Consider the following 26,816-nt stretch of genomic DNA (forward strand, 5'->3'; position numbering starts at 1 on the left):
CCGCATGTTAAGATCAGGACACTGAGCCTCGGCGTTTCCGCAGTCGCAGGGCAGGGCCACCTGCAGGAGCCGACCGTCCACTGCCATCAGCTCTCTGCGTGGCTGAAAGGAGAGCTTCAGAAGGCCGGCGTGCGCTACATAGAGGTGAACGCGTTGGGACTCCCCTCTGGTGTTTTGTGTTCTTTGGGGAGTCCGCTCCCGGGGTCTCTGCAAAGCAGACTCTGGCCCATGTGTTCTCTCTGCCCACCCGGTGAGCCCGGCGTGCGGACAAGTGTTGTTGATACAGTAACTGCAAAGAGTGGCTTGCTGATAAAACCCTAGTCTCCCAGAACCCGGCCCCAGAAGCCAGGGTCCCAGAACTCCTAAACCACCAGTCCTCAGTCCTCCCGACTAGCTTCAGCCCAGAGGCTGAGAGGAATCTGGTCATCAGTGTGATTTCCTAAACGACAAGCATCCTAAAAAGGCAGCCTTGGTCTGGCCGCCCCAGGAGGCACCCTGGGTCTGCAGGCACACCCTTCCTCCCTCCTTGCCTGTGCCCGGCAAGTGTGGACACGGTCGGGGAAACTTGGGTCAGATGATAGGTTTTGTTTCCAGGGGTGAACATTTATTTTTCTGTCCTCAACCCAACTTCTACCAGGAGACTAGAATCACATCTACTCATCTTTCAATGTTTTTATAGTGAAATTCTGGGGAAAACTTTTTTTTTTTCCTGACTCTGAGAAGAGAGATGCCCTGGGAAGGCGATCTTTCCTTCAGCCTGCCGCATCACCCCAGAGGCCGTCTGAGCGCAGGGCATGGTCTCCCTGCAGCATCCCGGGGCAGCTTTCCACAGCACATTGTACGCTCCTGTCCACAAAGCCCTGTGCGCCAAAAGCAGGTTCTCTGTCCCGGGAAGGAGAGCAGCGCTGAAGACTTGAGGAACGTTAGCGGGGAATCGGGCACCGGTGTCCATGTGCTGGGCGAAGGCCTGCCTTCCTCAGCACCAGGAATTCTTGATGAAACCAGCCAGCTCGGAGGCAGCCATGCCTGCAGGAAGAATATTAAAAATGTGTTGCTCACTAAGTGTCTGCCTCTTCCTGTCTCAGAATTCTCAGACACTGGGAATAGCAGGGTATGTTCACAAGCGTTAGCTTTTGGGTTTTGTTTCCTAGTAGGTGCCCGGAGCAAAGTCGAGTTCATTGGTGCACGTGATAGCACAGGGTTCTCCTGGAGGGTTGCTTCTGTGGCCTTGGGCTGACCAGAGTTGTCCCTGGGGTCTGGGGTGGCCCCTGGAGTTGGTTAGGTTTCGGGCTGCTCTCGGGGGCCCTCAGATGCCGTGCCTTTCCTCTGTCTAGTCCTGGGGGACGTGTGTGCAGAGGCCCTGCCTGTCTGCCCCCGGGGGGCTTATGCCCTGGTGCTCCTGAAGGGGCACGCTTTTCTCCAGGTGCCCTCCCCACTGGGCTTGCTGCCAGGGAGTCCCTGGGGGGCACCCCGGCCCCCGAGAGCCGCCTCCCGCTGGCTGCACCACGTCCCAGTGAGAGCTCTTCGTGGCACTCCCAGTTGGAGCTTGTCCTCAAGCTCAGCAATGGAGGCCTTTGGTGCTGGTGCCTTTGCCTCGCAGCTCCTTACCCTCGGAACAGGCCCGGGGAAGCCGGCAGCCGGGGTTGCTGTCACCGCGGGTGTTAACGGCTCATCTCTTTCTCCACCCCAGGTTCCAGGTGTGTGATGGTGGCTGCAATCTGTCTTGTGGGTATTAACGCAATCTTCAAGTGGCTCCTGTTCTCGAGCTGTTCTACAAAACTGGAGCGCGCTGGTGAGTTCCAAACTCAGAGACTGAACGGTTCCTCCCAAGAAGCAGCGTGTCCCGGGCAGGGCACGACCGCGTGGAGTGGTGTAGTCGGGACCATCCCACCAGCATCCCCTGGGGGTGGGGCCCCTCCGGGGGCTGCGGTGGGCGCTCGGAGTTGAGACCTGCTGGTGTGGGTGCTCGGGATCGGCGTGCGCTCGTCTCCTCCAGCTGCCGTCTGCTGAGGGAAAGTCGTCCCAGGGTAGCAGGTGAGCTCTGCGGGCTCTCAGAGCACGTCACCCAGCGCTTGGTCCTCACAGCCTTGCTGGGCGAGGCTGTCAACACCTCTCATCCAGCAGTATCCGGGTATGAGGTATTCCATCAAAGGGAACATATATATGAATGAAGTTTTTCCCTTGAAGCGCTAAGGCTTTTTTTTTTAACCATTCTGGTGGAAATCTTCAGATGTAGTGTGTATATTCCTTTTGATCTGTTAATCCAGTTATACGGAGTATAGTGCAGCCCTTTCTTGATGACTTGGAGACATTCTGAGCCTCTAAAGAAACGGGGCGATTGCCCTTGGGCATGACTGAATTATAATGGAGTCTAAGTGGACTCCTCTAAACTGCGGGGCTTTTCTAGTGGTGAAGACTTTGGTGATTTGTCCGTCTTCTCCGTCGCTACCAGCTGTCACTGCTCAGTTCTTTCACTTCTGGCAGTAAGCGTTGTCTCAGAACAGTCGTGCAGCAGGGTTCCAGGAGGCGACCTGCCTGCTGGGCACCACATGTGGGGCTTCCAGTCTCTTTGGAAAGCTTGACCTAGAACAGCAGGAATGCCAGGGGCAGGCCAGCAGCAGTTATGTCCCAGCCCAAATAAGGTGGCAGATTTCATCCCTGCGAGGGGCCTATAAAGAAAAGATGAGTCATAAAGAGAACAAGATTCCTGCTAAGGGCAGAGAACCAGGCAGTTGGGCCTAGGAGGTCATTACCACATTTGGGGCATAAGTAAGCTCGTGCTCAGAAGACCACCTCTCAGTGCCCCCCAGAGGCGCGTGTAGTGGGCGCGTGCAGCCTGCCCACCCTGCCTGGTTGGGGGGCCGGCATCAGGCACTTGGGGTCTTTTTTCCCACTGATGTCTGTTTCTCACACTAACGAAACTGACCAACAGATAAAGAGTTTTCCACATCACACAGGGCAGCCAAGAGATATCCCACTAGTTCTACAGCCTTCTAATCGATCAGGTTTTCCTCTTCTCATGGTCCTTAACAGAAGTGCCCACAGTATTCTTATGGATATTACCACTCAGTAAAACTGTTTAAAAAGACAAGATCTTGCGCTTTGCTTTCTCTCCTCCTCTGGGGAAATTTAAGGACCAATTAGAAGCCACACATACAATTTTTTAGAAGCAGCTTTAGAGTAGGGATTTTTTATTTTTTTATTATTATTTTTTTTAGTGTAGTAAATCAGCCCAGATCTCAGTAACTGGGGCACACGCGGATGAGCCCTGTCGGGAAGCAGCAGCAGCTGGAGCACGTGGTGACTCTCTGCAGACAGTGGAAGGGCCTGGTGACAGTGGGGAGGAGAACCGGCTCGGTCCTGGGTGGCCCGCGTGGACGGGGTCTTCAGCACTAGCCGTGTTCACGGTGGGGCTTACCAGCCCCAGGCCACCCATCGGTTACAAGAGTGTGGAGGAGGCTTTCCCCTCCCCAGCTCTGAAGTCAGCCAGCACTGCAGAGATAGGCCTGGCCTGTGAGGAGGGAGGATCTCTGGCCCCGAGGGCGGGCCTCCTGAGGGTGAGGGCTGGCGTCCACCCAGGGCCACAGCGGGGGGCGGCCAGCGTGAGCTCGTGTCCGTGGCCAGTGGTGCACTGGTGCAGGGCATGCATCTTTAGAGTAGGGAGGAGTTTCTAACCACAGAGGACTGTTCCCTGGAGACTCTATAGACTGTGAAGCTTTTAAAATGTTAGTCTTTGTGTTACAAATTAGTACCAGCATTTGATTTTTCAAAAGTCAAGCTGACGGGTATAAAATGAAAACTAAACCACTCTTATTAATAAACCTTAGTCATATGATGTTGGGATTTGGATGGAAGGGAATATTTCTTACCTGACTTATAGTAAAAATGAATAAATGTTAGAAAAACTCTTGGGGAAAAAATCATTAGTAAATAGGTCAAGTATAGATACAAATGGATTGGGGGAAAACAGAAAGAGGATTTTCTTCTTGCTGGGAGAAAACACTCACAAGGCGCTTGGATCAACACACTCTAACTTAACCAACCTACCAAGCTGCCTCGGGGAAGAGCAGCCTCTCCTGTGGGTCTCAGCGTTGGCCACCCCCAACCCCACCAGGGCAGCCGGCACCATGACCCATACCCATCGGCAGCTGTCCCCAAGCACTGAGGGACACGCAGTGATCTCCATCAAGGACAGCTGAAATGAACTGGTTTAGAATTGTGTAATATTCCTTAAGACACAGGGAGACACTCTCCATTGTCTTCAAATAGAGACAGTGGTGACCTGCTTCAGACAAGATTTTATACACATTTTCTTCCCTTGTTTATCCCATCACATGCATGTCATAGTTGACCCCCTTTCCGGAAAGGTTCTGTGAGGAGAGTCTGCTCTGTAAACAGAGCCTGACTCTCTCCCACCCCCCATGGTGCTCTGTGTTCCCGGATGTCTTTGCTTTCTGTTTAAAATGTCCTTGTTAATACATTCCAAGGTTTGAACTCCGTTCCTAGCTAAACCCCTTTCCTTGTTTACAGGGATTGAAATAGCCACATTTTGACCTTCTATTCAGTCTGCAACATCTATGGCAATGCGGACGCATTCTTTTCCCATGTGAGAACTGCATTTACCCAGCACAGTTATGGAAAAGCGGAAAAGCTCAGGAAACTATCGACTCACCCCTTTGTTTCTTCCCTCCCTGTTCTTTTTCACTTCAAAAGATCCGACTTTCTACGCAGCCTTAGATTAACCAGCCCCGTCCATCTTTCTTCCTGCTCAGGGGCCCAGGAAGGGGACAGAGGACCCTTAAGTCGGGTGTGTTGCTTATCGCCTCAGAAAGCTGGGGCGCCTTCCCAGTCCCCGCATCAGCTTTCTGTAGAGGCCCTGTCAGGGCCGATGTGCAGAGCCCCACGTGGGCCCCAGGCACAGTCTCCTGGCTCTCAGCCTAGCCTGGGCATTATCAAGGCTGGGGGCCACATCCCATTAATAGCCCATCGTTCCCGTTTCATTTGTCCTAGAGTCCAGGTGTCTGCATTTTTGCTACATGCAAGTGACTTGTGTCTGGAGTAGAGGATGGTGGAGACAGTCTCAGGGAGGGAAGTAATCCTTGTGAAAGCCAAGTAAGTGGCCTGGACCGTGAGAGCTCCAGCCAGGAGATGAGAAAGCCCTGCAGCCTGAAGGGATCAGGAAAGGCTGGAGGAAGTGGTGCTTAAACTGAGTTTTGACAGATAGTAGGGTTTGTGTATGCGGAAATACACTAACAGAAGCGGGGGACGTAAGAATGACTGTGTGGTCTTGTGGAAAATGGATTTTGATGAAGGTTTTGAGGGTCTTGGGGAGGCAGCGGATCTGAGCCAGGTAGCAGGAGGTGCTTTAGGAATTGTCACCTTACTGCCCAAAGCAAAAGGCATGGTCTAGTGGAAACACGTACCAGGAGAGGCGAACCAAGCCGGTGATGGCGGTGTCAGAGTGACCTGAGAGTGCAGGGCGTGTCTGGGACGCATCCGTGTGAAGGCCAAGTGGTGAGTCTTGGTAGAGACGCGTTGCCTTTGAGGTCGTGGCAGAAACGCCCAGGGCAGAGCTGATGGGAATGGGGAGAACTGCCCGGGAGCTGGCAACGTGCACTTGCCTGAAGGTGGCCTTTGAGCTCCGGAGAAGCAAGCAGACCTAGGCCAGGCAGGCCCTGCCTCACCGAGCCAGGGGCTGTAAGAGCTTTGTCCTTCCTAAACTAGTGGGCGGCCCTCTCCAAACCCATGCTCTGTGAGAGGACCCTCAAGTTCCCAGAGCCTACGGGCTGCCCGCTGCTGTCCCCTGTGAGTTGTTCCGAAGTGGGAACTGCTGTTCCTTGGCACTGGTTTCCTGGAATCGACGACATCCACGGCTTCGGTTGCTGGCATGGGGTCAAGTTTGGAATGACGTGGGACTTGTCATTCCAGGCCTGACAAGCCAAGACTGAGGAGGAAGGAAGCTGGCCTCGTCTCCGGGTCCCCAAAGCTGGTTTCCCTCCTCCGTGGACGGACAGAGACTGGCAGGTGGGGGAGGCCCCTTTGGCAGCCAGAGGGCCGCAGATCAGACGCTCATGGGGACTGAGGCTCGTGAGTTCATTAGAGAACGTCAGCTGCTACAGCACCAAAGACCAGGCCTGGCCCTGTGACTCCCCCCATAACCCTGGGCACGTGCATTCCTGCCACCCACCGGGCCTGCTTCAGGCCGTGCACACCTGGGCTGGATCGGGGGTCCTGGTGCCCCACCCCCTGCTGGGTAGAAATCAGGCAGGAGAAGAGATGTAGCTTTCACGAGGGGGGGGGGTTCTTCTGCTGGCCCTGCTGAGTGTCACAGTACGTGTGACCTGCACCAAAGATGGGGAGTGAAGGGTCCTGGCCCACTTCCATTCCTCCGGCACTGAGCGAGTCTGGGGGGCTGATCCCCACTACTGTGCTGGGCACCAGGGGAAGCAAAGGAATTTTCCTAAAGGAGGTGACCACCTCCTGCTGGACAAATGAGAACTCGGAGAAGCTGAAGGGAGGACACGGGGACCTGGCTCCCCAGAGCTCGAGTTGGGAACATTTCTAAACTGAAGGGGACACTCGTTATCCTTTCTATAATCGTAACTAAATGATAGGCGAGGACTAATTTAATAGTTACAACAAGCTGAAGAGACAGGTAAGTGTTAACCTGACCTCAGAGAAGAGGTTCTGGATGTCCAGATCCCTACTCTTGAGAGCAGTGTCCTACCTTCTCCCCATGGAGTTTTCCATGGGCCACAGGTTTGTGGTTATTATATTTGGTCTTCTGACTTGTGGCTCATTAGTTTTACCCATTTCTACTGTCAACCAAAAACTAGGCTCTGACAAGATATACTGGGACATAGTTTAGATCCAGCTGGCACTGGATGGATCTGGGTGGAAGAGGAGTGTTCATTAAGATCGTCCAATTAGCTGTGTCTGAAAGAGTTTAACTCAGGGCAGGACAGGGGCTGTTAACAGCAAGGACGGCTTCCTCCCACATAGAAAATTCTAGTAGTATATGCTGATTACTTCTACGTATACCTTTCCGGCAATCACAGATTTATGTGAGTCTGACCTGTTGGTAAGATGGCAAGAAAACAAGGGACTGGGGAGTTGGAGAGATGAAAGTAAAATGAGTGACAGAATAAGAGTAGAGCATCTACAATGCAGCCTTCACGTAAGTGAGTAAATCCAGACACAAAGGAGCTGAGAAGTGTTTAAGAAACTCCTGGGACCAGGGCGGGGGTGTGCCAGGGACGAAGTCTAGATGATTGTCCAAAGGCCCTTTATTCTGCCACGAAGCAAAAACAAATATGAACGTTTCCTTGCAGGGGAGAGAGGGCTTGAAAAGATTCTAGTAAGAGAAAGATAAACAGAAATTAAATACCCACTCCCCGTGTTTGTAAAGCCAGACCACTGAGCGTCTGGCTTGTGAGTGGTCTTCATCTGGAGGGTCAATGAGGATACTCCGTGTTTACAGAAAGGTGTACACATGCGCCGTTGTAGGGAATCACCAGGAGTCTCTGAGCCGTGGCTTCTATACACTGGTGTCCCGAAACAGCCCCGTGGCTCAGAGGAAGACCACGCACTTGTGAGACCCACTGCCCTTACATGCTTTCTTTCTGTTTCAGGCTGGAACCCGCCCAGTTTTGGTCCCTTCAAGACTCTGCCACAGCCTCTATCACACATCTGTTTTTCTCGAAGAAAAAAAATACAATAAAAATGTTTTACTCTTTTACACTGTATAATTTGTAAGAAACCGTGTTATTTGTGAACGCATGGTCTGCCATTTCTGTACAGTTTGGAGATATTTTCGAATGAAACATAAAAGATGTCAACGATAAAATCAAGAGAGTGAGTATTTTTATACCAAACATTTTAAGTACGACAGGATGGATGATCTTACACTGGATTGGATCACAGATTTTGTGCTTGACTTTTGAATGCTTGTAATTTAAAATATCTATTTTTTTCCTCTAAAAGAAACTGCATGTTTAAGGCATGTTTTTAAATATTATCAAAATTTCCAGAATCATGGTGAATGTATAGAAATCTGTTTCCCTGGCCTGAGTCCAGGGTCCATGAGTAACGCAGCGTTAGATGTTAGAACCGCTAGTGCAGTACTCGGGGTTTACTTCCAGGTCTAGTAGGACACCCTGCAAGACAATCAAAGGCCTCCAGGAGCTTCTATCTATCTTAACGGCGGCAGGTTCCCAGCTGGGCAAAGCAGCCTTTCCTTGGTGCACATTCCTCACTTAGAAGAGCCCGGCAGCTCCCGAGGTAACTATACGAACTGTGGGCTGAGTGTTGGGTTTTGCCGTTTTCTTATGTTTTTCTTCTACCAGCACGCTCCTGTGTGTGCCCAGCTGACGCGCGACTCCCCCGGTGAACGTGCTGAGTCTAAGGGGAAGCCTTGGCTTGGGAGGCCAGCCCGGGCCCAGGAGGCAGCCGCCTTTGCCCGGCCCACCTGGCTGCAGTGGGCAGCTCCCATCCCCCAAGTGATTTTGCAAAACATGGGTTGAACTGAGCTGGTGTTCCTGAGCCTTGGCAGCAGCAGGCCAGACACACCACTTAAAACATGATCTTGAATCCCATGTGCTCACTGTGACACTACCTGCCCCATCGGCCCAGGGGGAGGTGTGCAACCAGTGGCATCTGGAATGAGTACTCGTCAGCTTGCTTCAAGACTCCGTCAAAGCCAGTCAGTCTAGCGTGGTAAGCCGACACTTCCAGAGTCTGTGGCAGCTCACTCTCCCCCTTGTTGGAGAAGAGCCGGGTGTAAAAATATATTGACCTAAGAATTTTTAACTGCTGATATAGCTAAACATGACCACAAGCTTTCTTACTGATCTGCTCACGCCGTGCTGAAGATTTCGATGTTTTAATGACTATAGTATATTATACATGGTTGGTGTCAGGTTTTCTAGTTTCATTATTTTCCATCAGAAGTAAAGAGATCAAGACACTTTTAGAAGCTCATCACCAAAAAAACGAAAGGAGCCAGGGGTGAGGGGCGCTCACCCTCACAATAAATGACAGGAAGGAACGTCCCTGCCACACCCAAGCCCTGCTTAGGGCTTCATCGCCGCCTGGTTCGTGGTGACAGTTCTGTACTCTTGTTTCTAAGGAAAACAGCAACTTCCACCCAGTCTATTATGCTTTTATAAACTGTTTAAAGGTACTTTTCTATTGTCATTTTTAAGAATAAAGTGCTAATTCCAGCTGTCACACCACTGCTTGCCATATTCCTTTTTGTAAGACCAACCCAGGGCATCCACACTGCAGACCAGGGAGCAGCGTTTTTGCTCCCATTTTCAGGTCTGGACAGAGCTAAGCACTGGCCCTTGAGCCCAGGACAGAGGGGCTAAGGGAAGAAAGGGGCAGGGATGGGAGAGCCTGGACAGCCCATGCCAAGGCTCTACTGGGGGCGCCTGCTAACTGATGGGACACAGCGGCCGTGACCAGAGCCTCCCGACCCACAGGAGGGTCGCCGGGGAGACTCACACCCCTTTCCTGATGCCTTTTACTGCGCTCAGCAGACCCCACATCCTCCCCAGGCTACAAAGCTTAGCTCAGGCCTATCTGAAATCTGTAGTTGTGGTTTTCTACTGACCTAGAGTAAGAAATATATTCTATTGAGAAGCCAGGCCTTGATAGCCAAGACCATAAAGTGCTTTATATAAATATATTCTCACCAACTCCTCTTCCCCCAAAAGGGGGAGGGGGCCATAGCACTCAATTCCAACTAATGGCAACCACCACGAGCAACTATTCGTCTCGCTGGGCACTGACGTTATTGGTTCTGTGGTTTGGATCTCACGTTCCTTTTACAGAGAAGACTAGCCACCAAAAGTGGGTGAAGGCAGAAAAGGACCACACAGCTCAGCGCCCTGCCCAGGCTCTGCAGGCCACATCTGCCATGGCTCTGGGATCATGGCTCTGGGACAGGCTTGATGGTGCACTTTGCCTTCCGCCCATCTGGGACCTCCCAACTCCAAGGCACCAGAGACGAGCCAGACAGCCTAGGTATTGAGGGTGCCTCCCCCGGAAGGGCTGAACACAGTCACTGCCATAGGTTTTTGCACAAAGGGCCTTGGGGTGGATGAGTGAGTGCCTGGGTCACCACTGCTGTGCAAGTGACAAGTCTGGACAGTACCTACCTGTCTAGCGTGAGCTCCAGACACAACCCCACTTGAACACTTGAACACCAGCTTCATTTTGTGTCACCCCACGGAGCACAAACACTGGAACTGGGAATTCGCGATAAGGGCAGGTCTGTCTGTTCCCTCTTACTTCTGCGCATAATGTCCCAGTCTTGTAGACTCCAGCAAGATGATAACTAAGCCATCCGTTGTTACCAAGTAAACCCTCCATTGGGAGGGGAGATGTGCCGCTTAGAACACAGGACTAATGTCATAAAACTGGCATTAAGTACTAAAATTAAGTACTATGCCTTCTACCTCTATAACAAAATTAAAAATTAAAGGAATCTGGAAAAGAACCTTAAAACTTGCAAAATGAAAGTTACAGTATAATCATAAAGGCTTCAAATTCCCAGTACCTGAATATATGTCCAAACCTACTTTCATAGGAGAGGAAGCATGACTGGACACCCCAAGAACTCTTGGTGTCTGTGTCACGGTGACATACAGGAATCAACTAGTTATTTCTGAGTGCTTTGGGCAAGGCATGCTTAGCTCAAGGAATACAAGCAGACTTCCTACTGTATCCCCCATCTATCACTGGGACGTCCAACTGTTAGGTGAAAAGTGTATTCTTACCCAGTGTGAAGAGAATTTTCAGCACGCAGCTGCTCTCTCACTCTTCCAATGTCATCCCTGTTCTATCACACCTCCTCATGACATCAAACAACTGGACAACATTCTGAGAAGGCAGAAGAGTGTGTTACTAGTGATGTGTCATCTGAAATGCTGGTCCTCAAAACGCCTACACTGAAACTCATGACTGTGATGCTGAAAAACCATACTGAGTCAGCTAACTGATAAGGCCCTCTAAACAGGAAAACATTTAACTGCCACAGTGCAGCTCTGTCTACTGCTGCAGAACGTCCTGGCTGGTACCCAACTCCCCTAGACTGGCCTGGCTCTAACCACCCCAAGCCCCCAGATGCCAATATGCCGTGAGAAACCTTCCTGACCTTCCTCAGGTGCTGCTTCACCAGGGCTTCCACAGTACAAACCACACTTCCCGGCTTTATGAGGGGAAAGGGCCCTGTGACCATGAACCGTAACAACATGCCCATAAATCAAGACCCAGGGAAGCCTTCCACTCCCCACTGCTCACACCCGTCTCTCATTTGAAGTGAAACTCTCACCATGCTAACTAACAGTAAATTAGAAATTTACTTAGGCTAGATTAAATTAAACCCAAACTTCTCCTCTGGGCAAAAGGACACACCTACATGGAACAGGAAATGATGCTCAGGTTAAAATATTTACCTGGACAAAAGAGCACTTTTCCCCTAAAACCAGAACGCAGAAAAGTTCAAAATCTCATATGACAGTCAAGTGCAAGGTAAACCTGACTTTGGTGTTTCTGAAGCTGATCCTGCCAAGGTCAGGCTATGATTTACAGCAGTGTCTCCTATTAGTATCCTTCTGTGTTTTCACTTATTTTTTTAAAAAGTTAAGGTAAGTCTGCACTGAACGTCCTTTAACCCCTGCAAAGTTCTGGGTGGCTGAAAGTCACTGGGTTCTCACAGGGTCTTGAGACCACATGGTCTGAGTCACAGGAACGTGCTGGCCCATCTCCAAACCAGGAGAGCTGGACAAGTGCTACAGGCCTAACTGTCCAAAGGGCCCGTGGCAGCAGCCTTGCCACTTCGCCTGAGAGCACCAGCACACCTCTAATGGAAATCCCATTATGAAGGAAAATGCGCTTTTGCTTTTTGAACTGTGGCCAGAAGGAAGGTCGACAGCACAATGCCAGGGCCTATTCTAGCTCTGTGTTTCCAAAGTGCTCATTCAACATGACGCTCACAGGACAGGGACAGGGGTTCCAAAGTCCGGTTCATCTGAGAAGTGGTTTCCAAGAGGTCCTTGGGCCTCCCCCACCCTCTGCTCCCCACAGAACATCTAGTCTCTCAGAACAAGCCCAAAAAACACACCCGAGGAGAGGATGGACTGTCCCACGTGAAGCTCCAAGGGCGGCAACACATGATACAGGTCATCGCGCTGTCTCCACACACAGCACCCCAGCTTCGCTACACAGCAACAGTGCCGGACCCAGCTTGTTAAGAACAGTCAATAAAACCTTAAAAAACACAAAATAAATCATTTTTGCAAGTAGCTAGGAGGAAGAGGGGACACCAAGTCTCATTTTCTATGCCTCAGAAAACCATTATTAGCTGATATGAACTGGGGAACTTATAAATCCAAATGCCCCATTCCCACATCCAAAACGTTTTTTCTGCTAGTGACTTCAGTCAGCTCACAAAAGAACCAAGGGCTGTATGTCTGCAGTGCCCTTGCTACAAACAATGGAACGGGAAGTAGCTGCCCTGCCTTATCGCTGAGACTCTGCTCCACACGTATCAAGCGCGGCTCCAACCCGAGTCCCACCATCATCTCGCCACACTTAGAGGATGTAACAGCAACAGTCAAATGTCATTTTTTACACTTTTGGGCTCAAATATATTTCAGCTATCCCCTAAAAGCCTCAGCTTACGGTGATGAATTATAGATCAAATGCACTACAGACTGTCTTAAACTTTTAACACACCCAGACACGCCCATTCCAACTTCCTTCTGTTAAACAGGCCACAGACCCAGCAGAAACGGGCAGAGGTAAGAACGTGACTTTGACTTTAACTTGAATTTCTGGTGGATATGTTTCTAGGTGCCCAGAAGAACTGGTAAAGAACTTCTTTCTTTTTATTACAACCCTCAAACACAACTGGGTTCGTATCACAATTTCCCACAAAGACTATATCCCTCCCCACATGTCAAAACAGCCAGAAAACAATTAACAAAATGGAAACAGTAAAGTCCTCACCTAACAATAATTACTTTAAACATAAGTGGATTAAATCCTCCAATCAAAATACCCAGAACTGCTGAATGGATTAAAAAACAAGATCCAATGATATGCTGCCTATCAGAGACTCACTTTAGCTTTAAAGACACAGACTGAGAGCAAAGGGAATAAGGTATTTCAGGCAAATGGTATTCAAAAGAAAAGCAGGCACAGCTATACTTATGTAAGACAAAATAGACTTTAAGAATGGTAAAAAGAGACAAGGTCATTATACAATGATAAAAGGATCAATCAATCAAGAATATATAACAACTGTTGGAAATTCCCTGGCAGTCCTGTGGTTAGGACGTGGCACTTTCACTGCCAGGACCCAGATTCAATCCCTGGTCAGGGACCTAAGATCCTTCAAGCCATGTGGCGCAGCCAAAAAACAACAACAAAAAAGAATACATGACAATTGTAAATACTTATGCACCCAATCAGAGCACCCAAACATATAAGCAAAAACTAATAAAACTAAAAGGAGAAATAACCTGCAATAAAATAATAGTTGGGGACTTTAATATCCCACTCTCTACAATAGACAGACCATCCAGACAGAGGGTCAGTAAGGAAACAGGATTTGAACAACACTAGGACTAAATGTACCTAATAGACATATACAGTTGACTCTTGAACTGCATGGGTCCACTTATATGTGGATTTTTTTTTCCCAATAAATACACACTACAGTACTATACAATTCATGGTTGGTTGAAACCACAGATACAAGGGCCAACTGTAAAGTTACATGCAGAATTTTGACTGTGTGGGGCTTCCACACCCCTATCCCCCATGTTTTTCAAAGGTTAACTGTACAGAACATTCTACCCAACAACAGAATAGGCATTCTTCTCAAGCACATGTGGAATATATTCTATGATAGACCATATGTCAGGCCACAAAACAAGCCTTAGCAAATTCAAAAAGACTGAAATCATACCAAGTATCCTCTCCAACCAGATGGGATGAAACTAGAAATAATAAAAGGAGGAAAACTGGAAAATTCTTGAACATATGAAAATAATGCTCACCTGAACAACCAATGGATCAAAAATGAAATTAAAGGAGAAATTTAAAAGTATCTTGAGACAAATGAAAATGGAAACACAACACACCAAAACTTATGGGATACAGCAAAAGCAGTTCGAAGAAGGAAGTTCATAGCAATAAACACCTACATTAAGAAACAAGAAAAATCTCAAACAACTTAACTCTACACCTTTAGGAAACAGAAAAAGTACAAACTGAGCCCAAAGTTAGCAGAAGGAAGGAAATAAAAAAAGACTAGAACAGAAATAAATAAAACAGAAAAGCAGTAGAAAAGATTAACCAAACTAAGAGTTGGTTTTTTGAAGAGATAAACAAAACTGATAAACCTCTAGCTACACTAAGGAAAAGAGAGGATCCAAATCAACAAAACTATAAACGAAAAAGGAGACATTACAAGTGATACACAAAGAATCATAAACAGCTACTATGAACAACTATATACAACAAACCAGACAACCTAGAAGAAATGGAAAAATTATTAGAAACATATAACCTACCAAGACCAAATCAGAAGAAATAGAAAATCTGAAAATACCAATTGCTAGAAACAGTAATCAAAAATCTTCCAACAGGGACCTCCCTGGTGGTCCAGTGGCTAAGACGCTGTGCTCCCAATGCAGGGGGCCCAGGTTTGATCCCTGGTCAGAGAACTAGATCCCACATGCTGCAATTAAAGCTCGGGCACACCGCAACTATGACCCAGCGTAGGCAAATAAATAAATTTTTAAAAAAAAATCTCCCAACAAAGAAAAGCCCAGGCCCAGATGGCTTCACAGGGGAACTTCATCAAACATTTAAATAAGAGCTCATGCCAATCCTTATCAAACTCTTCCAAAAAACTGAAGAGGAGGGAACATTCCTAAACTCATTTTATAAGGCTAGCATTACCCTAATATCAAAGCCAAAAAAGTACACTACCAGAAAAGAAAACTAAAGGTCCATATCCCTGATGAATATAGACGCAAAACTTCTCAATAAAATACTAGCAAACTGAATTCAGCAGTACATTAAAAAGATTATTCACCATCATCAAGTAAGATTTATCCTTGGGATGCAAGAATGGTTCAACATACATAAATCAATTTGGTATGTCACATTAATAGAATGAAAGAAAAAAATCATATGATCATCTCAAAAGGTGCAGAAAAAGCTTTCCAAAATATTCAACATCCATTCATGATAAAACACTCTTAACAAATTAGGTACAGAAGGAACATATCTTAACATAATAAAGGACACATAAGTCCACAGCTAAAAGGTGATGGGAAAACTGGACATTCACATGTACAAGTATGAAACTAGACCCCTAACTTACACCACTCACAAAAATTAAATCAGAGTGGATTAAAGACTTAAATGTAAGACCAAAATGCATAAAACTCCTAGAAGAAAACAGCTCCTTGGCACGAGTCTTGGCAATAAACTTTTGGATACAACTAAAGCACAAGCAACAAAATTGCAAATAGACAAGTAGGACTATATCAAACTAAAAAGCTTCTGAACATCAAAAGAAATAATAAAATGAAAAGACAATCTATGGAATTGGAGAAAATATTTGCAAACCAGTTATCTTATGATAAGAGGGTTACTATCCAAAATATATAAAGAATTCATACAACTCAATAACAAAAAAATAAATAAAAAATAATCCAATTAAAAGATGGACAAAGGACCCGAATAGACCTTCATCCAAGTAAGATATACAAATGACCAACAGGTACCTGAAAAAATGCTCAACATCATTAATATAATCATTAGTGATGCAAATCAAAAGCACAATAAGCTATCACCTCACACCTGTCAGAATGGCTAGTATCAAAAAGACAAGAGATAACAAGTGCTGGTGAAGATGTAGAGAAAATGGAATCCTTGCACACTGTTGATGGGGTTGTAAACTGGTATAGCCACTGTGGGCGGAAGTTCCTCCAAAAGTTAACAGAAACTACCATATGATATTGCAATTTTACTTCTGGGAATACATCCGAAGGAAACAAAAACACTAAGTCAAAAAAGAGATATCTGAACCCCCATGTTCACAGCAGCATTATTTACAATAACCAAGACGTGTTCCCCATTGTTCCCTAGTGGATGAATGGATACACACAGATACACACACACACACACACACACAAATAGAACCTTATTCATCCATAATAAAGGAGGAAATCCTGTCACTTGCAACAACATGGATGGACCTTAATGGCATTATGCTAAGTAAGTCATACAGACTAAGCAAATACCAAATGATCTCATTTATATGTAGATTCTTAAAAGAAAAACCTCACAGAAAAAGATCAGATTTGTGGTTACCAGAGGTGTGGGCCAGGGTGAGGGGAAATTGGACAAAGGTGGTCAAAAGGTACAAACTTACAGTTTTAAGATAAATAAGTACAAGGGATGTAATGTACAGCAAGAGGACTACAGATAGCACTGCTGTATGATACATGTGAAAATTGTTAAAAGTAAATTCTAAGGAGTTCTCATCGCTTGTTTTTGGTATGTATATGAAATGAGTGACATTAAACTTACTGTGGTAATCATTTTATGATGTATGTAAGTCAAATCTTATGCTGTGCATCTTAAAACTTACACAGTGCTGTATGTCAACTGTATCTCAATAAAACTGGTGGGGGTGGGTATGTATAGACCAGAAAAAGTAGGTATACTTGGAGACAAGCCAGCTCCAGATTTTTTTTTTTTTTAAAAAGAGAACTAGTTTATGCCATAAAATATTAAAGCTCTTCCTTACTAGCAAAAATCCTCTACAAAGCAAGACAGATTTAGTTTCCCATTTTCTAAATTATCCTGAGGAGTCTCAGTTTTACACCTTTTCATGCCATATTTTCGGGCTTGTATATAAGAAAGAGGTAAGATGACACTGAAATAGGATGACACTGAAAATGGATGAGAAGTAAACAAAAAGGATAAAAACTAAAACAGCAAAAAGGCTCCTTGTCATCTGCACAAAGTACTTACTGCTTTGGGCTATCATCATACCTTTTTTGAGAACACCAAACCTTGCTTTTATAATCTACCACAATGTGATATGAGAACCATAACAATCACCCCGAAGGGCCACCACAGACCATAAAACAAGCACAGATAAGGAAAATGGGTAGTTTACCATAGAATGATGGAATGGCCACAGATTTCCCCAAAAGTCATCACAACTCTTAACCCACATGTGTGACAGCAGCTCTCCTGAGCTCAGCCAGTGATTGGGAGACAGAGGGAGTCTCTGAAAGAAGAACCTCAGGGCCAAGCCCCATCAGGGCTGGGACACAGTCATGTCTTCATCCTTGCTAGAGATGGCATGAGAACATGACTTGCGAAATCCAAGAGGCTAAATACTGATTTATCCTTTTAAAAGCAAGCATTAAAAAATCACATGTAGTGTACCTTTACTGCTTCATCTGCTACCAAGAGGCACACCTTAGGTTCCAACTGTGAAATCCACACGCTCAGCAACGCAGCCCAGACCTCGGTCTCCAACAGCATTCCAGACACCACCTGTGGGAGTCAAAGACAAGCTGCCACCCGTCACTGCCAAGAACGGAAAGAAGCAAACTGAACTCACTGACATCTCAGAGCTCCTTCTACAACGATTTTATTATAAATATGCTCTTTTGGAATAAACAAATACTGCAGTCAAGACTATTGGCAAACCTGTTCTAAGGTAATGAAAAGGAAAATGGAACCAGGAACCACTTAGAAGTAGAGATAAATAGCAAAGTCACCTGCATGCCATGCTGAGCGCCTTTCCCCCAAGAAGGAGGTTAACAGGGGACATAACATTTCTCATTAGCCCATTAATGAAAATAAGCTTCAAGTTTGGTAATTTGCACTAGTTCTGTAAACTGAACTGCTCCTGTCCTCGGTCCTAAGAAGTAGAATGGGAAGACAGTCAGTCTTCAGATCCCAGCGTCAGCAAGGAAGATCTTGACTTTGTAACTCTTTGCTCTCAGACAAAACTGTCCACTACTTGCCAGGAGTGATGTCAGAGTAGTCCTTCAGCACCCCGGCCAAGTGCTCATTGTGAGTTTTAAACCGTCGCTTTTTCTGTGAAGCTGGCTTTTTCCTTCTCTGAATAGGAGCCTACAGGAAAAGGTAAAGACAGTTAGAAACAATGGCTACTCAGAGCGGTAATATGGGGAGGATTTACAAAAGATGCCCCAGAAACCAGCAGCAAAGAGATGCAGGGTTTGTGACCTTTCTTCTGTTCTGCAGCCCAGCCTCACACACACCAATCCACACAATCCTTGTTCTAAAACACAAACCAGGGCTTTCTGTTACAGTGAAGTGCATACCTCCACCTGGAATAAATGGGCTGGCACGAAAACTAACCAGAACTATTGTAGGCATGAAGTGGGTAAAAAGAGAGACAGTAAATCTCTTTTGTTTTTCATCTCTATTATCAGGTTTAAAATTTTATCCACCATTAATTACCAATAAAACAAAGACCTGAAGCAAATACAGCAAAATATAGAGATATGGGCAAATTGGGAAGTGGATCAACACAGAAAGATTTGTTAAATATTATCCTCTTTTCTTCACTGTATACCTGAAATACTAATATCACATAATATTAACAAACTAAGCAATGACGGGAAACCATGAAGTGCTGCAATCACACTAATTCTTGGAGATCACTGGCAATAAATTTTCCCTTTTAAAGGAGTCCTAAAACTTCACTGAATAAAACACAGTCACAGACAAGTCAAGCTACAAAGGCACGATGGTGGACAGGGAAGGAGGGTGTTAGTGAAATATTTCTCGTCCTGGCTTTGACCCTGGGCCGCAGAGAGCTGGTTAGCTGGTAAAGGAATTCACAGGTCTTCATTCAATTACAAATCCCTCCAATGAGCAGGATTTGGGGGCTATAAAGACAGTAATATCTGGTTCCTAAGGGATCTGAAAGTCAACAAGGATAGTTCAGTGTGATCAGGGTTAAGGCAAAGCCAGGCACCGAGACCACCGGGCTCCGGGAGCAAGAGGGGTGGGGGGTGGGGTGAAGACCATAAAGGCCAGAACGATGAAGCAAGCCCCTGGCAGAAACTGGGAGCACAACACGTGGGCACTGCACGCCCTATGGCTGGAGCTTAAGCGCAGGCAGCCTGCCAGGGAGGCTCTCACATACCTGGCGAGCAGCCCCTGAGGGCAAAGAGATCCGCTGGCCCTCAGTACACCAGACGTGATCTGAATGCATCTGACCAAGGTCACAGGATTAGGACACAGAAAAAACTGGAAGGGAGAACTAACTACCTACCTGCTCTTCCGAGAGCTGCACAGGACGCAGGCTAACAGTTCAAAGAGCAGAAGATTACATTTTCTTCTAGAAAGTACGTACCACTTTCTTTGGTCCAGATTCCTGCATGGAAGAAATACCCTGTCGCTTCAGATACTCTTCAATTTTCTCCTCATCCATTGAATCCACAGTGACACTCCTCCACAGTTTCTGAAACTCTGTGCCAACAAGACAGTAGTTACTGTACAATAGATGTTTACAAGCTATAACATCTCAGTGTGATCGAAATCAGGCTTCGATATTATCTCCTCTGATCTCAATGAGCACATCTGAGATTTCATTATAAAAACAAAGGAAGACAGGAACATTCAGATGCTGGACACAGCAGCAGAAGGGCCTGGGAACACGAACTGCATCCCTACAGACCAGATCAGCACTGCTCTATTTTTAGAGCCTATAAATGAAGGCCATGTGATTGAGCCTCCCAGCTTTCCTGGGAAGAAAGGTAGTTGACCCTCTCCTTTAATCCCAGAAATCAGTTCTCCATTGAAATAGTTCAAATTCCTGATCATCTCTCATGAGCTCAGTATAGCCCACTTCCTCTCCTACAGGAAAAGAGAAACAGGGAGATGAGGAACCAAAGTTTTATACGGAGGAGTTACAACAGCCTATTTGCAAAAAAGGCCTTTTGAAATCAAACAAATGGGGGATGGGTGACTAAGAGGTGATAAAAGTGAGGGGAGGAATACTGACACAGTAACACTGTCTCACATGCCCTGGAAGACAAAGGAAAAAGGCCCTCCATCCAGCCTACTCCTCGTTCTTAGAGACCCCGGCCCCTTTGCCACACCACCATTTCTGCAACCAAAAGAGATCACAATTGGGACATGTCCAGAATGAAACTCGAATGCATCTTAAATTCTGTCCCTAAAGAGAGGCTCAAATAACCAGGTTTCACGTCATTATTAACATCTACTTTCCAACACACAAAAAATGTCTTATGATGGCAAATCATAAGACATTTGTACTCTGGATGGTGAAAGAGGCAAGTTCGCTGGGTGCCCTGAGGCTGGGGGCTGGGCCCCTGCTCACCAGAGACCTCTCTCACATGCGCATGCGCACGCCCACTCACACTGCAACACCACCTACCCCCATCCCCACCCTCCTCCCTGGCATGGCATCCCGGAGGCCTAATCCAGGTGGCGCCGGCACCTGCCTTACTTTCAGATAAAAAGTGACAATGGAGAGGGGTCCATTCACAAGCTGTAAACAAAGTAGGCATGAGATACTGTGCTGGACCAGACTGTTCTCCTCTTTCCTGTTTCAATACGTATTACATGAAGCAAATGATGCTCTAACGGCTGGGGCTCCAGTGATACTTAGGAAATCTGTTTTCTGCCACACACGGAAAGATTTTTGCTGACGGTGACCAAATGCAAAAATGACAATCTACTACAAAGAATTCAACCTGGGCACAAAGTTATTTCAATCCAAAACATCTCTAAATAAAAAAATTTTTAGGGCTTCCCTGGTGGCACAGTGGTTGAGAGTCCGCCTGCCGATGCAGGGGACACGGGTTCGTGCCCCGGTCCGGGAGGATCCCACATGCCGCGGAGCGGCTGGGCCCGTGAGCCATGGCCGCTGAGCCTGCGTGTCCGGAGCCTGTGCTCTGCAACGGGAGAGGCCACAGCAGTGCGAGGCCCGCGTACCGCAAAAATAAAATTAAAAAGAAAAAAAATTTTTTTTTATTTCTTTCAATACATTAAGAGTTCTTTTTCCTATATGCTCCCTGAACTTTCATCTGCATAGATTACAGAAATCAGTTAACAGATGACAATCAATTGTTTGCATGACTTTCTCAGCCCCTTGAAGGGCTATAAGCTCCTCGGAGTGGATATTTTTTTTTGTACGTTTCCTACTATGGTTGGCACTGAATTTAGCACATCCTCAACAGTTTGATCACTGAACGTATGAAATGTTATTCTCTGGGCATCACAGAGTATCTGTTTTCTTTTTACATTTTTTAAACTTTTTTATTTTAAAATAATTTTACATTAACAGAAGAGTTGCAACATTAGTACACAGAACTCCAGTACAGGTTTTGCCCAGCTTTCCCTAATGTTAACACTGTATATGATCTTAGTAAAATTATCTAAACTAAGAATACAAGCCTATTAACTAATCTACAGATCTTATTCACATGTCACCAGTTTTAGCACTTGCGTCCCCGTCCTGGTCGTCCTGGTCCGGCACCACACCTGGGATCCCACTGTGTTTAGCTGCCGTGTCTCCTTGTTCCAGGCTCTAAGTGTGCCCAGTGTCTCCTCATCTCTCAGGGCCATGACACTTCTGAGGAGTTTCTGTAGTTATTTTATACAACGGCCCTCAATGTGCGGTTGTCTGCTATTTCCTTGTGATTAAATTGAGGCTATACATTTTGGGCAAGAACATCACAGAGAAGACATTGTGCCCTTCTCAGGACCTAACATCAAGGGTCCATGATGTTCACATGGCTTATTACTGGGGCGGTCAGAATGATCACTGGTTAAGGTGGTGTCTGTCAGATTTCTCCACCATGAAGCTATTATTTTTCCCTTTGTAATTAATAAGCACCCTGTGGGGAGATCTACTGAGACTATGCCTAAACACCCTGTTTCTCAGCACACGTTATCTCACTAATTTCAGCATCCATTGATGGCTCGTGCCTACAACAACTGATACTTGTAGGTTTGCCTAACGGCATGTTACTTCCGTCATTCCTTTCATGCGTATGGATTAGGATTCTATAAGGAAGACTACTGAACAAATGGATCAGATTCTCGAGCCAATCTATTTATTCAATTGTTAACTTAGTATGGATTCATGGATATTTATTTTATTTCATGGATTATAACCCATTACTATCATGATTTATTTTCTTGTTCAAATATCCTGGCTTTGGTCATTGAGTCCCTTCAAATTGTCCCTGGCTCCTTTTGACTTGCTTCCCTTTTTTGTTGTTTGGGGTTTTTTTGAGCATTTTCTTACTTTCTGGTACCAAAACATGTTCCAAGCTCATCTTGCATTTCCCCAAACTTGGAATCAGCTCTTCGCCAAGGAGTCCTGACTCCTTTTACTGGAGAATGGTATTTCGAAACCAAGATCTAGGCATCCTAGTCTCTTTTTCTAGCAATCACTTTTATGTTTTTGAAAACAGCAAATGATTAGGGGACATGAAATTTAAAGACAAATGACTTGTTTTAGGAGATTATCTCCAAGTATCATGAAAGTCAGTCAGGCTCTAAATTATAAGGGTAAATAAAATAGGAATTGTTTAAAAATCTGCTGTCTTTTAACAGAAAAGAAAGGCTAGAATTTTAAAACTCAGATTTGACCCTTTCAACTGAAGGGAACCCTGTCCTACTTGAGCTAAGAATGAAAACTGTGTAACAGAAAGTATGCCAGAGAAGGAAAGAAAATAAGCAAATTCATTAATAAGGCTTTGCTTAAATTCCCAAATAACTCATTCATATTTTGGCTACACCCAAAGCTTTCCTATGAAATACAAAACTAGCAGAATAGTATAGACTGTGGCGACAGAGGGCCTGGATGTGGAACCCAGTGACACTATTTACTAACTATGTCACATGGGAGAAGTTACTTAACCTCTCTGCCTCAGTTTCCTGACCTGTAAAATTGGGATAATAATATGTATTTCATAAAGATGTGGGGATAAAATGAGTTAATATCTATAAGGCACTGAGAATAATGCCTGCAAAGGAAAAAGCACTATCTATATCCGTCATAGTTACCATCATCCTCTGAGGTCTATCATCTCTTATTTCTGAGTGTTAATGCCTTTAAGGAAGGCAGGTGAATCTGGCTGCTTTCAATAAGCATGACTCATCTGAGATTTATCCATGTTGTTGGGCATGTCAGTACTTCGTTCCTTCTTATTGCAAAGCTGTATTCCATTGTAAGGATGTACCACACTTGGGGGCAATGAAGGGACTGTTAAAGGGCATCTGAGTTGTTTACATGTTTTGGCTGTTATGAATAAAGTTGATATGCACATGGATTTTGAGTGAACTTGGGTAAAAACCTAAAAGTGGTACGGCTGGGTCATACATACAGTATACGTATTACAGCATACTAATAAATATGACGACCTACACCTCACACTATATGCAAAAATTAATTCAAAATGATCAAAGATCTAAATATAAGAGCTAAAACAGAAACTCTTTGAAGAAAAAACAGAAGTAAATATTGGTGTTGTTGGAATAGGGAATGGTTTCTTAGATATGACACAGAAACACAAGCAACAAAAAGACAAATACATAAATTTTACCTCATCAAGATTAAAAACGTTTGTATCTCAAAGCACACCAACAAGAAACTGAAAAGACAACTCATAGAATGGACAATATTCACAAAACATAACTCTTTTAACAGACCTGTATCCAGAATAAAGAACTCTTTAAAATTCTATAATAGGACCTTCAAGATGGCAGAGGAGTAAGATGTGGAGATCACCCTCCTCCCCACAAATACACCAAAAATAAATTTACATGGGGCACAACTCCTACAGAACACCTACTGAATGCTGGCAGAAGACCTTAGACTTCCTAAAAGGGTGCACAAGGAGAGGGGCACCGCCTAAACAAGCTTCAGAGACGGGCACAAGCCACAGCTATCAGCGTGGACACCAGAGACGGGCATGAAATGCTAAAGTTACTGTTGCAGCCACCAAGAAGCCTGTGTGCAAGCACAGGTCACTCTCCACACCTCCCCTCCCAGGAGCCTGTGCAGCCCGCCACTGCCAGGGTCCTGGGATCCAGGGACAACTTCCCCAGAAGAACACAAGGCGCGCCACAGGCTATTGCAGCATCACACTGGGCTCTGCCGCCACAGGCCCGCCCCGCACTCCGTACCCCTCCCTCCCCTGGCCTGAGTGAGCCAGAGTCCCCGAATCAGCTGCTCCTTTAACCCCATCCTGTCTGAGCAAAGAACAGATGCCCTCAGGTGACCTACATGCAGAGGCGGGTCCAAATCCAAAGCTGAACCCCGGGAGCTGTGCGAACAAACAGGAGAAAGGGAAATCTCTCCCAGCAGCCTCAGGAGCAGCGGATTAAATCTCCACAATCAACTTGCTGTACCCTGCATCTGTGGAATACCTGAATAGACAGCGAGTCATCCCCAAACTGAGGCGGTGGACTTTGGGAGCAACTGTAGACTTGGGGTTTGCTTTCTGCAACTAATTTGTTTCTAGTTTTATGTTTATCTTAGTTTAGTATTTAGAGATTATCATTGGTAGATTTGTTTATTTATTTGGGTGCTCTCTTCCTTTTTTTATATATTTTTCTTTTTCTCTTTTTGTCAGTGTGTATGTATATGCTTCTTTGTGTGATTCTGTCTGTATAGGTTTGCTTTTACTATTTGTCCTAGGGTTCTGTCTGTCCGGTTTTTTTTTAGTATAGTTTTTAGCACTTGCTATCATTGGTGGATTTATTTGTTTAATTGCTCTTTTTTTAATTACTTTTTTATTTTAATAACTTCTGTTTCTTCCTGTTTTTTCTTTTCTCCCTTTTCTTCTGAGCTGTGTGGCTGACAGGGTCCTGGTGCTCTGGCCAGGTGCCAGGCCTGAGCCTCTGAGGTCAGAAAGCCAAGTTCAGAACACTGGTCCACCAGAGACCTCCTGGCCTTCTCATAATATGGGAGAGAGCTCTCCCAGAGATCTCCATCTCAACACTAAGACCCAGCTCTACTCAACGACCAGCAAGCTCCAGTACTGGACACCCCATGCCAAACAACTAGCAAGACAGGAACACAACCCCACCCATTAGCAGAGAGGCTGCCTAAAATCATACTAAGTTCACAGACACCCCAAAACACACCACCGGACACGGTCCTGCCCACCAGAAAGACAAGATCCAGCCTCATCCACCAGAACACAGGCACCAGTCCCATCCACCAGGAAGCCTACACAACCCACTGAACCAACCTTACCCACTGGGGACAGACACCAAAAACAATGGGAACTATGAACCTGCAGTCTGCAAAAAGCAGACCCCTAACACAGTAAGTTAAGCAAAATGAGAAGACAGAGAAATACACAGCAGATGAAGGAACAAAGTAAAACCAACCAGACCAAACAAATGAAGAGGAAATAGGCAGTCTACCTAAAAAAGAATTCAGAGTAATGATAGTAAAGATGATCCAAAATCTTGGAAGCAGAATGGAGAAAATACAAGAAACGCTTAACAAGGACCCAGAAGTACTAAAGAGCAAACAAACAATGATGAACAATGAAATTAAAAATTCTCTAGAAGGAATCAATAGTAGAATAACTGAGGCAGAAGAACGGATAAGTGACCTGGAAGATAAAATAGCAGAAATAACTACTGCAGAGCACAATAAACAAAAAAGAATGAAAAGGATTGAGGACAGTCACAGAGACCTCTGGGACATAAAATGCACCAACATTCAAATTATAAGGGCCCCAGAAGAAGAAGAGAAAAAGAAAGGGACTGAGAAAATATCTGAAGAGATTATAGTTGAAAACTTCCCTAACATGGGAAAGGAAATAGTCAATCAAGTCCAGGAAGTGCAGAGAGTCCTATACAGGATAAATCCAAGGAGAAACACACCAAGAGACATATTAATCAAACTATGAAAAACTAACTACAAAGAAAAAATATTAAAAGCAGCAATGGAAAACCAACAAATAACATATAAGGGAACCCCCAATAGGTTAACAGCTGATCTCTCAGGAGAAACTCTGCAAGCCGGAAGGGAGTGGCAGAATATGCTTAAAGTGATGAAAGGGAAAAACCTACAACCAAGATTACTGTACCCAGCAAGGATCTCATTCAGATTCAACGGAGAAATAAAAAGCTTTACAGACAAGCAAAAACTACGAGAATTCAGCACCACAAAACCAGCTTTACAACAAATGCTAAAGGAACTTCTCTAAGCAGGAAACGCAAAAGAAAAAGACCAACAAAAACAAACCCAAATCAATTAAGAAAATGGTAATAGGAACATACATATCACCAAACACCTTATATGTAAATGGATTAAATGCTCCAACCGAAAGACAAAGACTGTCTGAATGGATACAAAAACAAGACATTTAAATATGTCTGTCTGTCTACAAGAAACCTGCTTCAGACCTAGTGACACATACAGACTGAAAGTGAGGGGATGGAAAAAGATATTCTATGCAAATGGAAATCACAAGAAAGCTGGAGTAGCAATACTCGTATCAGATAAAATACTTTAAAATAAAGAGTGTTACAAGAGAGAAGGACATGACATAATGATCAAGGGATCAATCCAAGAAGAAAAAATAACAATTATAAATATTTATGCAGCCAACATAGGAGCACCACAAAACATAAGGCAAATGTTCACAGCCATAAAAGGAGAAATCGACAGTAACACAAAAACAGTGGGGAACTTTAACACCCCACTTACACCAATAGGCAGATCATCCAGACAG

At 45.4% G+C, this 26,816-nt stretch overlaps 2 protein-coding genes across 6 annotated transcripts in view; one reads left to right on the plus strand and one right to left on the minus strand.

The window, feature by feature from the left end:
• Positions 1-9,483, plus strand: part of RBPMS (RNA binding protein, mRNA processing factor) — a 189,095-nt gene extending 179,612 nt beyond the window's left edge. Inside the window, exons 9-10 of one of the 2 annotated variants that reach the window (XM_089903741.1) lie at positions 1,691-1,792; positions 7,632-9,483. The gene's annotated coding sequence lies outside the window, so the exon portion shown is untranslated. The remainder of the gene's footprint in view (positions 1-1,690; positions 1,793-7,631) is intronic. The other variant, XM_022571143.2, reaches the window with a different exon arrangement.
• Positions 9,484-17,670: 8,187 nt separating this feature from the next.
• Positions 17,671-26,816, minus strand: part of GTF2E2 (general transcription factor IIE subunit 2) — a 68,056-nt gene continuing 58,910 nt past the window's right edge. For all 4 annotated transcript variants that reach the window (XM_089903707.1, XM_022571140.2, XM_089903706.1 and 1 more), the window contains 2 exons: positions 19,436-19,551; positions 17,671-18,183 (listed from right to left, as the gene is read on the minus strand). In XM_089903707.1, coding sequence (XP_089759833.1) covers positions 18,067-18,183; positions 19,436-19,551 — 233 coding nt within the window. In that variant the 3' untranslated portion in view covers positions 17,671-18,066. The remainder of the gene's footprint in view (positions 18,184-19,435; positions 19,552-26,816) is intronic.

Source organism: Delphinapterus leucas, chromosome 21, assembly GCF_059928025.1.
Source record: "Delphinapterus leucas isolate spDelLeu-1000000601 "Yukka" chromosome 21, BTC_Dleu_Yukka2, whole genome shotgun sequence".
Lineage (NCBI taxonomy): Eukaryota > Metazoa > Chordata > Mammalia > Artiodactyla > Monodontidae > Delphinapterus > Delphinapterus leucas.